General features: G+C 53.3%; 1 protein-coding gene across 5 annotated transcripts in view; it reads left to right on the top strand.

The window, feature by feature from the left end:
- Positions 1 to 11,126, top strand: part of CLEC16A (C-type lectin domain containing 16A) — a 42,218-nt gene extending 31,092 nt beyond the window's left edge. For 2 of the 5 annotated variants that reach the window (XM_034441462.3, XM_087878727.1), the window contains 3 exons: positions 4,533 to 4,676; positions 7,673 to 7,789; positions 10,118 to 11,126. In XM_034441462.3, the coding sequence (XP_034297353.2) occupies positions 4,533 to 4,676; positions 7,673 to 7,789; positions 10,118 to 10,431 (575 nt within the window). In that variant the 3' untranslated portion in view covers positions 10,432 to 11,126. Of the gene's footprint in view, positions 1 to 4,532; positions 4,677 to 7,668; positions 7,790 to 10,117 lie in introns of all 5 variants that reach the window. The other 3 variants (XM_060684038.2, XM_060684036.2, XM_060684037.2) reach the window with 3 other exon arrangements.
- The last annotated feature ends 427 nt before the right edge of the window (positions 11,127 to 11,553 follow it).

Here is an 11,553-nt window from a genome sequence, read left to right on the forward strand (position 1 = left end):
ATCCCCAGGGCTGTGGGGAAGAGGGGGGGAAGTTTAGGGCTGTGGGGTTTTGGAAGGCTGCTGTGATGCAAAGCCAGCACAATGCCCCTCGTCCACATGCGAGTGGAGCCTGGTGTTTCTGTGGTTTTCCCTGGAGGGCAGGGTGTTTGGGTGTCTTCTTTTTCCTCTGAGCTGTCGTCGCCTGTTTCATAGTAGCGCTTAGTAAGGCAGACTATCATGTCATCTTTGTTGCTTGGAAATTGAATCACCACAATTCATGTAGAGCACAAGAAAAGGGGGGTCTGTGGGGGGAGGGTGTCTCTTAAGACTCTCCATGCAACCACTCATTTTCTCGTGTTGAAGTGGGGGTGGGGGATCTTCTATTTCAAGTTCAGCCCCCAGATTGCTGAAGCAAACTAGTCTCTGGAGGAGAGCGATCACCTGATTCAGAGGACTATAAAGACGGGTCAGGGCCCATTTTCAGACAGTGTGTTCTGGAGAGGCCTGGTCCCCTTAACTTTCCCCGTCAATTTCCTTTCGGCCACTCTCCTCATTTTTAAAAAATAAAACATTCTTTATTTCTGAAGTCAAATATCACAGTGTTGGGTTTCTTCTGCACTTCCTGAAAATAGCCACTATTTTCAATAAACGTACTAGACCTTCAGCCCCTCTGGATTTCTTTGGCTTTCAATTATCTCAAGGAGATGAGAAGTGATGGGTCTGAAAAGTTTGGCCTTAAGAAAATAATTTTGTCACCTGACTTTTCATGACCTGGTGATCCAGATGTATCTATGTTTGTCTTCTCACAGTCCACTAGTAATAATAAGTACCAACCATTTCCCCACCTTGCTTAACATTTTTTGAAAACAGACACTTTCTGAACTTTCTACCCTTGAGATTTTATTGACTTCCAGCTCTTGACTGAAATTTCTGTTCCTAGAAATTGCCCTTCTGATGCAATGATTTCCCTGAGGGGAGGGGGGCGAGGACTTTCTTTTGCAAATGCCTTCATTCCACTGGTGCCGTGAACAGCTGGTTTTTAGGCCATGAAGTCTTCCCAAGGTCTACCTAAACAACAGGTTTACTGACTTCTGTGAAGCTGCGGTTTTCAAAAGTATTGTATTTTCTGGCAGACATGGGTGCTATTTCCTGTTGCTGATTTTGTTAAAAAGAATCTTTTTCATAGATTTCTTATCTCTTCAGTTGAAAGTGGCATGATCACATTCTCAAAATTCTGCCGTGCATTCAGATCGCTGGTGATTCAGCCGGAGATCTGGTGCTGAGAGGAGGCTGGGCCTTGCCAAGCAAGCCTGCTCCCTTCTCCTCTCCTAGTTCCTGTCAGGTACCATCGTTTGTGGTGCATTTAACATGGAATGAGCTCCAGTTACACAAGGAGTTCAAGGAGCTCAGCCTGGTTCCATCCAGCATTTGGCACAGGGCAAATGGTTAGCAGCCAGGCAGCACATTTGAAACATAAACTCTGCACCTTTGCTGAGCCTCCAAGGCAAGACCCCCAGCGTCTCCATACAGAGGCTGGCACACAATGGTTGGAGATTGCACCCTATGGGCAGAGTCACCATGGAGAACAGTAAACAAAGCTGCCATCACTTGGGTGGCATTGATGAGGTGGAGCCCTTCCAGGGCATCCCCTCAAGTTATAGGGCGGTTGCCAATAGAGCTGTGATGAAGGAAAACCTGTGTCATTTGCGAGTGTGGTCCTGTCGAGTGGAGGCAAAGAGGGACAGAGGCACAATTCCGAGGCTGCGGTGGCTGCTCAGAAGGAGGGGTCCTGGAAGTCCTGTTTCCAGGAGGGCCTTGAAAATGGGAGAGGGAAGGCTGCTGGCACCCGGTGCTGGGAAGGGACGGCCATCAGCACTTCCAGACTAGCGGAGGGAGCAGCGCTTCCCTTGGAGTCCCTGTAAACAGGGCAACGGGAGGAAGTTGTAAGTGAGTCACCCATGCAGATGAAACACTGTGCTAAGAGTGGAGCTCCCCCACTTGGTCCCAGCCTTCCCCTTACAAGAAGTTCTGTAAACGTTCCTTTGAGTGGAACAGCCTTGGGCAATCAAAGAATATCATGGTCTCTTCCCTCTCCCCACCCCACCCCTTTCCAGAAAAATCTGCCAATCAAGTCTCTGGCCTCCATTGTTAGCAGCAGTTCCTTTGGAGAACAGTCTTAAAGAGACCCCTACCCCTGTGTTAGCTGTTGATGTAAATGAATATGCCATGCTGTTTGGAGGTGGATTTGATGTGAGAATTATAGAGAGGGGTGGGGGACTCAGGCAGAGACCCAGGAGGTTGGATGTGCGGTGTAGGGAGTTTTTGAGCTTGGAGCCATGTTTCTCCGCCTAGGCCCGTGACAAGCAGAGCCACAAGCCTGCCACAAGCAGGTGGCAAGCAGAGCCAAATCTGAGGACGCGAGCCATTGCCCTAGCTCAGCTCCAGCATGCATGCATGCACCAGCCAGCTGATTTTCAGCTGACCCCACTCTTCCCCTCCCAGGAGTCTCCACGCGGCCCATTTTGGATGCCAGGTAAGTACAGGGCTCGCACGGAGGCTCTGGGAGGGCATTTTCGGCCTCCGAGGTGGGTGGGGGAGGCTGTTTTTACCCTCCCCAGGCTCCAGGAAAGCTTCTGGAGCCTGGGGAGGGTGAAAAACGGACCTTCCGGGCCCACTGGAAGTCGTGAAACAGGCTGTTTCTGGCCTCCAGGCAGGCAGGGGGAGGCCGTTTTTGCCCTCCTCAGGCTCCAGGAAAGTTTCTGGAGCCTTGGGAGTTGGGAAAAATGGGCCTACCGGAAGTTTGGAAATGGGCCGTTTAGGCCCAAAACGGGGTACGGTGTGTGTGTGTGCGTGCGTGTGTGGGGGAGCGCGGGGGGATCGCACGTGCGGGGGTGGGGGGCATGGAATTATGGATATGGGCACGCGCAACCCCCCCCCCCCACGCTCCCCACGCTTTTGGCACGCAACGGCAAAAAGGTTAGCCATCACTGGCCTAGGCCCTTTTTTAAGAGGTGTGGACTTCAACTCCCAGAATTCCAGAGCCAGCATGTGCAGCTGCTCTCAAGCGGCCTCGGAGGAAACGTCTGACCAGGGAGGAGGGCAAGGAGTCTGTGGGGGAACAAACGTTGGGTAGGCAAGCCCCCAGCCGGTTCTGCCCAACGGGCCCTTCTCAGCCTTTCTGCAGCCAGTTAGCTTTTTATAGCCTTGTCCTCCTATTTTTAGAACTGGGTTTAGAGTCACAAGAGCTAGGAACTATTTTTAAATGCCAGTAGATCTTCTCTGGAATCCGAGTCCGGGATTTTTGTTTGTTTTGATTTGGTGGCACTTCCCCAGAATGATGGTTGGAGGCAGTTTGTCGTTTCCAGGGACGGTGGGCTGCCTGGCAGCGAGTGGGGTCTGTGTGTGCCCACCCCAAACAGAGGCAGGAACCAAGCAAAACGCAAGGGATGCTGGAGTGTGTGTTCCACTTGGATTAGCGATGTTGGGATGGAATTGGGGAGTTGACATCCCAGGCGCAGCTTCAGGCCCCAGCCCTTGACCTCACTTGCCTTTTGTGCAGCAGGTTATCCTTTCCCAGGAGGAGGCAAAGCTTCCTCCTTCCCAGGAATTGCAGAGACAGACAGACACAGACAGACAGACAGCACGGGAGTTAGGATGATTTATGTCTTTACCGTCATTTGTTCCATCTCCAAAGCACCCAAACACCCATTCCTTAGGAGCCGCTCCTCTGGGCTCAGCACCTCTTTGGTTTTGTTATTGTGTACCATACCTTCTTTGTGTTTTAAGACGTTGCCAAGCCGGGGAAACAAGCAGACTTTCACCTAGCATTTCCTGGTGCCCCGGGCAATTGGTCCATATGGGATTGTCAAGCGGATGCTCGGCCGCTTGGCTCAATCCTGGCCTTTTGGAGTGGCCCGTCTTGCAGATGGACGGCTAACATGGGAGGAACGAGCTGCTCTTCTTGCCCAGGGTGGGGAACCTCTCCTCTGCTTGGGAGGGAGCAACTGGAGGACTGGTGCAAGGAGCGGTTCCTGCAGCGTTAGGTCCCGGGCTGTCTTCGGCCTGGTTTGCAGGGAAACGTGGATACGGCTCCATTGGGGAAAGGAGCCTCCTCCAGAAGCAGACCCAAAGGGCCGGAGAGTTTTCTGGAGAAGCTACAGAAAGTTCATTCTATGATGTGATAGGAGGCTTGGAACAATTGTGATGGCCACGGAGGGTGTTGTGTGGGGCAGGTGGTGCTCAGCCTCCAGCAGGGGCTTTTTGTTGCCCAAATGGGGAGGGCAGCAATTCTTGGCACCTGCCCAGGGAGAAGGGCGGGATGTAAACAGAATGAGGCCCCGTCAATCATATGTCGGAGTCCTCGCTGGCGGCAGTTGCATCTCTCCAGAAACAGCAAAAGGAGAGGAACCACAGAGTTGCCCAACAGGGCCCCTCCTGAATCACCTGCCCCGTTTCCCCGCAACGTTGCCCTCCTCTCCCCCCTGCAGTGTCTCCTTCCATCATGAAGGCGCCGGCATGTGTGGTGTGAATTCTGCTTCCCTCTTCTCTTGCAGGTTTTGCTGTAGCCCAGTGTCTCGACCAGCCCAACCCTTCCTCCTCTTCCTCACCGTCCCCGTCCTCCAGCAGGAGCACCGGGTGCTGTGACTCAGCCGTGGCCAGCTCCACATCCACCCCCTCTGTGGCACAGAGCCCATCAGGTACCCGCGCCTGGCCTTCTAGCGCAAGGCAACTGTGGGGGGCCGAGCAGGCGGGTCACAAACTCGGTCTGAACTTCACTTGAGGTTTTAATGAAGCTGCTTAGTTGTACAAATACCGTCAATCATTAAGAAACTATTCTGGAAAACATAACACATTTAAAGCGATCTGCCAAGTTATTTTTCCTTAGAAACGCTTCTCTGCAATTTGGACAAATTAACTGGCTACGTGACTGAAAGCCACACAGCTTTGGATCCCCAGCCCGTTCACAGGCTGACCCCCCCACCCCCTTCCCTAGTGCTGGGTTAACAGGAGGTATCATCCTGAGCCACTTAAAGGAAGGCAGCCCCAAGCTTTCCCCCAATCTGTGCCCTCCGTCCTCCAGGCTGGGCTCCGAGGAGCCGTCTTGGCTTCTCTGCTATGAAGCCACCGTGTCCCGGGCTGCTGTGTGGACGCCACTGTTCATTTCCCACCTTCTTTGGCAGGAGTATCTCAAGGATTAATATGGCTGCAAGATTACCATATGTGTTTTTAAAAAGCTTTCAAAATGATTCGTTTATATTTCTTTTTTTTCCGCTTTTTGATACCCATGTTTTTGATGCCAGGTTCTTAATTTTTGTGTAGATATATTCCAGGCTGTAGCTGCAGGAGGAAGAGTGAAAATAACCTTTCAGAATTGTGTCCTTTGGAGACAAAGCAGTGGGGCCACCTGGATTTTGGTTTCAGGCTGGGGAGAAGCTGCAGGCCGAGCTTCACGTCAGAATCCCTCTTGCAAAACTCAGATTTAGATCCCTGCCAAAATCCGTCTGCCCCAGCCTCATTCTCCAGCCCTTCCTGTGTCATGCCTAGAAGTGGTAAATTGCTTTAACCCCCCCCCCCAAAGTATTCCAAGGAACCCCTCCATATTTACTTCCTCTGTGTCTTAGAGACCTTAAACCTGGCTCTCAAAGAGGAATTCTGGGGGAAGGACTTCTAAAATCAAATGCTTGCCCATGGATGCTTGTCACGTGCGAGTCGTTTCTCTGTAGCAGCCTTTGACAACTCGAAGTCCCAGAACTCCCCAGCCAGTATATGCTTTGCTGGGGAATTCTGGGAGTTGAAGTCCACCCATCTTTAAGTTGCCACGGTTGAGAAAGGCTGCTCTGTAGCCCTTCCCAGGAAAGGCAAAATCTCCCTTTTGTTGTTGCATGGAGTGAGCTCTGTGATGGGCCCCGTCCCAGGGAGGCTGGCAGCTTTTCCAGCTGACGGATCAGATGGTATGAAAAGGCAGAAGCTTTGCTGCCTAGCAGATTCCTTTCCATGGGGAGGCTCTGCTCTCTGCCCTGCTTTGGCCAAATTGCCGGTCTTTTGCTTCTGCCCACGTGTAACTCGGCTTGTGGACCCCACAGGGTGCCAAAATGGGGGTTGAAGACACGGCCCAAACACAGGGCTGGGGGGTTGCGCTTCTGAGTAGCAAGCCATTCCTAAAAATGGTGAGAAATGCTTTAATGATTGAAAACCCTCCTTAGGTGTCTTCAGGTAAGGAGATTAGAAACGAGAAATGTGTAGTGTATTCGGAGGAGTAAGCGGATAATGAGGCAACTCCCAAGATGCTGGCAGACTTCCAGCTTGGCTTTTTTTCTTGTTGGTACGCGCAACTCCTCTGAGGGAAAATTCTTAATAGCCCCTAGAAACTTGTAAGAGGAAGCTTTCCTTCGGGCACCCAGGAAAGTCCCTTCAATTTATGAAGAGATCATTTGCTGCAAAGCTCAGAAGGGGATTTTAGTGCTTTCACTTGGATCAAAGTCCGTTCCCCAAAGTCCTTCGCTTTCACCAAGGTGGCCGTTGGAGAGAATTGCCGTAAAGTCCCTGGTGCTGCTTCCATTTTTATAAAAAGGTGGAACGAAGAGAAAAACGATTGCCGAGGTGGCTCCACTGGGGGTTGCGTCTCTGCCTCGCTCTCCCCCACCGGCCTTTCCTGCCCAAGGACAGGTGGCACCAGGCCGGACGGTTTTGTGCGCTGCCCAAGCTGTGGGGAAGCAAAGTCCACCTGCAACGTCAGCTGGTTGCAGCAGCTTTCCCAGTCAAGGCCTCCGAACAATCCCATTATGGAATGGATTGTGTGGCCTGAGGACGCCTGCTTAACAGGTGAGCGTGAAGGGGCAGCAGAGGTGGCCAGGCTGCCCCTCAGAGTCTCACAGGAAAGGGCCTCCTCCCTCTCCCACCCCCCCAGCATTCATGGCCAGCCATCTTTGGAAGTGCCCGTGGTGGTTCCAAGCTGAGGGGTGGCGGTCTCTGGCCTTCATCCCCAGGCCCATCTGGGGCTGTCCAGAGAGCTAGTCCAGCTGGGTTGTGTAACCACACAGGAGTTGTCAAGAGTTCTGGCGAGTTTGGCCTGCTGAAACCAGGCAGAGCAGATCCTGGTGGGAGCTCCCCACGGGCAGTGTTGGGAAGAGCTTCGGGCCTCACAAAACAGGAGGAGGAGGAGGCGGCATCAGTGCATTCCCTCTCTCCTTTTCCTCTCTTGCCTGTCGCCCCCCCCCTGCCCCCCCAAAATAACTTTCCAGGCTGTTTAGCATGCTAAATTCAGTGTTTGTCCCAGCCTTTTTTTTATCCTGCTCCCTGTGTCGTCTTTTTGGTTTAAATAAATGAAGCCGTGCGTTTAGCTTTGTATTCCAGGTGTAGGATTTCAGGCCTGCTATGTGAAAGGATCAATTTCTCCACCATATAACTTATTGTGGTCGTGAAACGAGGGCTCTGTTGCTGAAATCTCTGAAAAAGCAGGCTTACTTGCTTCCTTTGTAAGTGGGGAGGTCGGTCTTGTCTTGGGGCCCCGTCCTCAAGGCAGGTCGAGGACACAGTCTCCGCTGGGCCACTGAGGTCTCTGCCTCGGAGGCAGTTGTGTTGTTGTCACTCTAACGTGTGCTGCTTCCTGTTTCCTTCCTCCTGTCGTTCCCCCCTCCCCGCTCCAGTTGTGGAAGGCTTCCTATGATATCTCCCTGTGCTTCCCTCTAGTAAGGCCGGGCAGGAAAGGACGCCGCAGAGTGCTTAGTCTTTCAGAGGCTGACAGTCACGGTGGACACTGGGTTTAGGCCGTCCAGCAGCCGTGGCCCCCGTCCTGGCAAAGCCCTTTCAGGCAGGTGTCTTCGTGGATGTGTTTTCGTGCATGCGTCTCTCGCACCCGGATCCCTGCTAATCGGGTGGCCCCTTCCTCCTCCCGCCCCGAAATGCCTTCCTCCCCATCTCGGGGCCTTTTCCTCTCCCCCCACCTTCCTTGAAAGAAAGGCAGCTTTCCCCTTCCGGGCAGAGAAGGTCTCTGCGGTGGGGAGGGGGGGGGTGTCTGGTAAGATCTGACAAAGCCATGGGAGGAACCGGCACGTGGGTCACATCCAGGGAGCCTCTCTTCCTGCCACAACCTGGTTGGAGGTAAACTCAGCGGAACCTGAAAACTTCAAACGTGGCTTGATTGAAGCCACCGGTTTGGTTTGCATGAGAGGAGCTTCCTTTTGTTTGTAAGTTCCAACTTGGGTGCTGGCCGTGTTTTCCTTCTGCAGTGTGTTGGCTGCTTGGTTTTATTTGCATTCTGCTTCCACCCAGGGTGGCTTTCTTCTTTAATTTTGAAATCCCAATTTTCCTTACCCCTTGTAGAGGGGGAATCCATGGGGAGGGCCTCCTGCCAAGGCCTCTCCCTTCTCCCAGCCTCGTGCCTCAGCTGACAAAATGCACCCCAGTTTCAGGTCAGGGGTCGTGCAGCTCTTCCGGAGACATTCTTTCCAGCAAGAAAAATATTCGCTGCAGGTGAATGGCTGAAAAAGCCGGGTCTTCCCTCTTGCCACGCCTGGCCTTCACTCTTGGGAACTGCTCCTGGGCTCACAAATGTGTTTGGGGGCTGAGAGGTGACTGGCCATTCAGCCAATTGCCCAGATGAGGGTCTTTGGCCTTGCTCTGGCTTCATTGAGCCCGTCTCCAGAGGGCCTGACCCAGCGACGTTGAGCTGCCCAACCCCCAGCCCGCCCTGTTCCTGGCACCCGAATCCGTGGCTGGGCAGCTGAGGCCGTGGAGCCACCAGAAAGGCCCAGGCCTCGTGGGATCCTGGTCCTTGGTCTGTTCCTGGTGATAGGTTGTGACAGTTGGAAGGGCCGGTGTTAATTTACGGGGAAGGCTTTGTAAGTCAATTCCATCGATCAACCGATCAGTCCTCCTGGTCTGATGAAACTGAGATTGCCTTCATTGATAAGTAAGGGCTGGGCATGCCAGGCAGCAGAGATGGCCCCGTTCCCTGGCAGGAGGGATGCCAGGAGCAGCAAAGCCTACGTGTCCGGACAGCAGCTGGCCTTGGGCACCTTGGCAGAGGAAACCCCGGGGAGGCAAGAGAGATCTGGGCTCAGGCTGAGAGCATCCTTCCCCGGAATTTCAGTGCACTCCCCCCCCCTCCTCCTCCCCCCCCCCCCCCGGCTGGCCATGGGCAAAGGCCTGACCTGGCGGGGGTGGCTTCCAGGTCCCAGCAGCTCAGCCTCCTGGGCTCCCCCTCTCCTCAGCAAGGATTCCAGAAGGCCTTCCCCATCTGCTGAGGCCAGGCGCTCCCTTCCTCATCCAGAGGCCTCTGCCTGGAGCGTCTGCTCTCCTTGCTGTGAGAGGAGAAGGAGGGTGGCAGAGGGGCCCCTCTTCCTGGGTTGGGAGTCTCTTAGAAATGGTTTGGCTTCCCAGGAGTCGCCCTCTGCCCCTCTGCCCTCTGGGCCTTCTGCTGCTTTTTCTCTCTTGATTTGAGCCTCTCCCGTTTGCTTTTCCCGTTTGAAGTTTTTGGTTTGCCAGAGCAGAATTCCCCCTGCCCTGGGGGAGGGGGCTGTGGGTGCCCTCCCTGCCAAGCAAGGGTCCTGCCGAGCGTATGGGGCTCTTTGGGGAAGGGGCCGGTGTTGCTGAGGCCCACCAGGCAGGGTTAGATCCAGAAGGAAACCTTGGCCCAAAGCACTGCCCTTTTCCTGTCGATTAGAGCCTTTAAAATTAAAGGATGTATTTCAGACACCCGCACTTTGTGCACAGATGCACAGGCAATAGTGCATTAAGACCTCAATGTTAAAGTCAGACTGTTAAATGGCTGGGGAGAGAAAGAGGCATCTCTGTGTCACCTGAGCTGAAGGTGGGGATCAGGACCATTAACAGTCACTTTGTAAGTTAAGCACAGTTCAAACGTTCTTAGGAAGCATCAAGGAAAAAAGACGGCTCCAAGATTAAAGAAAGCTTTAAACGAAGGGAGAAACCTGTGAGATGGGGAAGAGAAGGGCAGAGAGCGGCGAGCCAGCCCTGGGTTAGCAAACATTTATCCAGGTTTGGGCAGGGCTGGCCTAGATTGCCTAAGTGTGCCAGGCAAACCCTCCCGGGTGTTGGGCAAGGGAAGTGAATCCAGGTCGCCTGGCCGCCTTCCCTCCGAGCTTGACGGGCGCTGCCCTTTCCTCCTGTCCCACAGACGACTCGGTCGCGCTGGAGCAGTCTCTGCCCTCCTCCTCATCCGGTTACCTGTCCGCAGCCGATCGCTCGTTGCCGCCAGTTATGAAGCCTGGCAAGAACCACTCAAGGAGCGAAGTGGAGACGGCCACCTGGTCGCCCAGCCTGATTCCTGCCCCGCAGCCGACCATCTCCTTGATTTCCACGGACAGCCTGAGCATCGAGTCGCTGACCCTGGTGCCCCCCGTGGCCGTGGACAGGATCCTTGCCGTGGGCACTGTCCAGTCCCTGCCCGCGGAGTCAGAGGCCTTCACAGACCCCAGGCAGCAGTCCTAGCCGTTGCTAGGTGAGAGCCGGAGGGACCCATGGCTGGAGGCCTCCTGCTCATCTCCCCAGCGCAGCCGGTCGCCCAATTCTCTGAAACAATAAATCAGCGTTAAAGAAACGTTCAAGTGATCAAGTGGTCGTGGGGCCACTTGAAGGGGCTGGAGACGTTTCGGAAGGAGCTGTGGATTTTTCCTTGGGGGCTGGTTCTGTCCCACCTGCTGCCAGCAGAAAGTCCCCTGCAGCAAAGCCCCGATGCCAGCTCCCTTGGGATGGATCTCCACCAAACGCTCTCGGCTTTGGCCAGGAAAGGCCTCTCAAGGACCTGCAGAGGGATTTCCCCCATGAATGCCCCTGCACACGCACACACACACACACACAACTCTCCTGGTCTGTCAGCCTTTCGCCATTTCATTTTTCTTGGTTTCTTTCCTTTGATTAGAGGGCATGTGGGAATCCTCGCTGAGCTGGCCACTTGTACTCCTAGCACCCTCAAATGTAATATTCCTCACTTGTGTGTCTCTGCTGCGAAATAATTCTAACTTGAAGTTGTACACACACGTCTTGTTAGGGGTGGGGATTTACAAATGCAGAATTTGGAATTTTTTTGCCTACATCTGAAGGGCTGCTCTAGGTGAAGACACGGAGGAATGTCGTCAAGAGTTTTGTGTAAAGGATTTCAGAGGAATGTAAAATATTTTAGCTTACTGATCCTGTCCTTCCTTTCATTTTTCTTAGTGGGGGATGGGAGAGAGACGGGTGAATAGAATTTCAGCCACAGCTCATTCAAATTAACTCCTCCAATGAATCTATGGGGGAAACTGATGATTCTCTTTCCTGGCTCCTGAAACAGACCTTTTGGCTTCTGCCCCATTATTATCACGTCAGGGGTGAAATGCTCCCGGTTCGGACTGAACCGGTAGCAAAAATCCCTGCCCCCCCCCCTCCATGCCCAGCTGAGCCGCGCAATCTTCAGAGGCTTTTTTTTTTTTTTTTTACTTTTAAAAGCATTTTTTCTCTAACCTCTTCAGCTGAAAAAATGCTTTTAAAAGAAAAAAAAAGCCTCTGATGATTGTGCGGCTCAGCTGGGATCGTCAGAGGCTTTTAAAAGTTTTTTTTTGGTAACCTCAAGGT

Source organism: Pantherophis guttatus, chromosome 14 (assembly GCF_059756535.1).
Source record: "Pantherophis guttatus breed Tessera chromosome 14, ASM5975653v1, whole genome shotgun sequence".
NCBI classification, from domain to species: Eukaryota; Metazoa; Chordata; class Lepidosauria; order Squamata; family Colubridae; genus Pantherophis; species Pantherophis guttatus.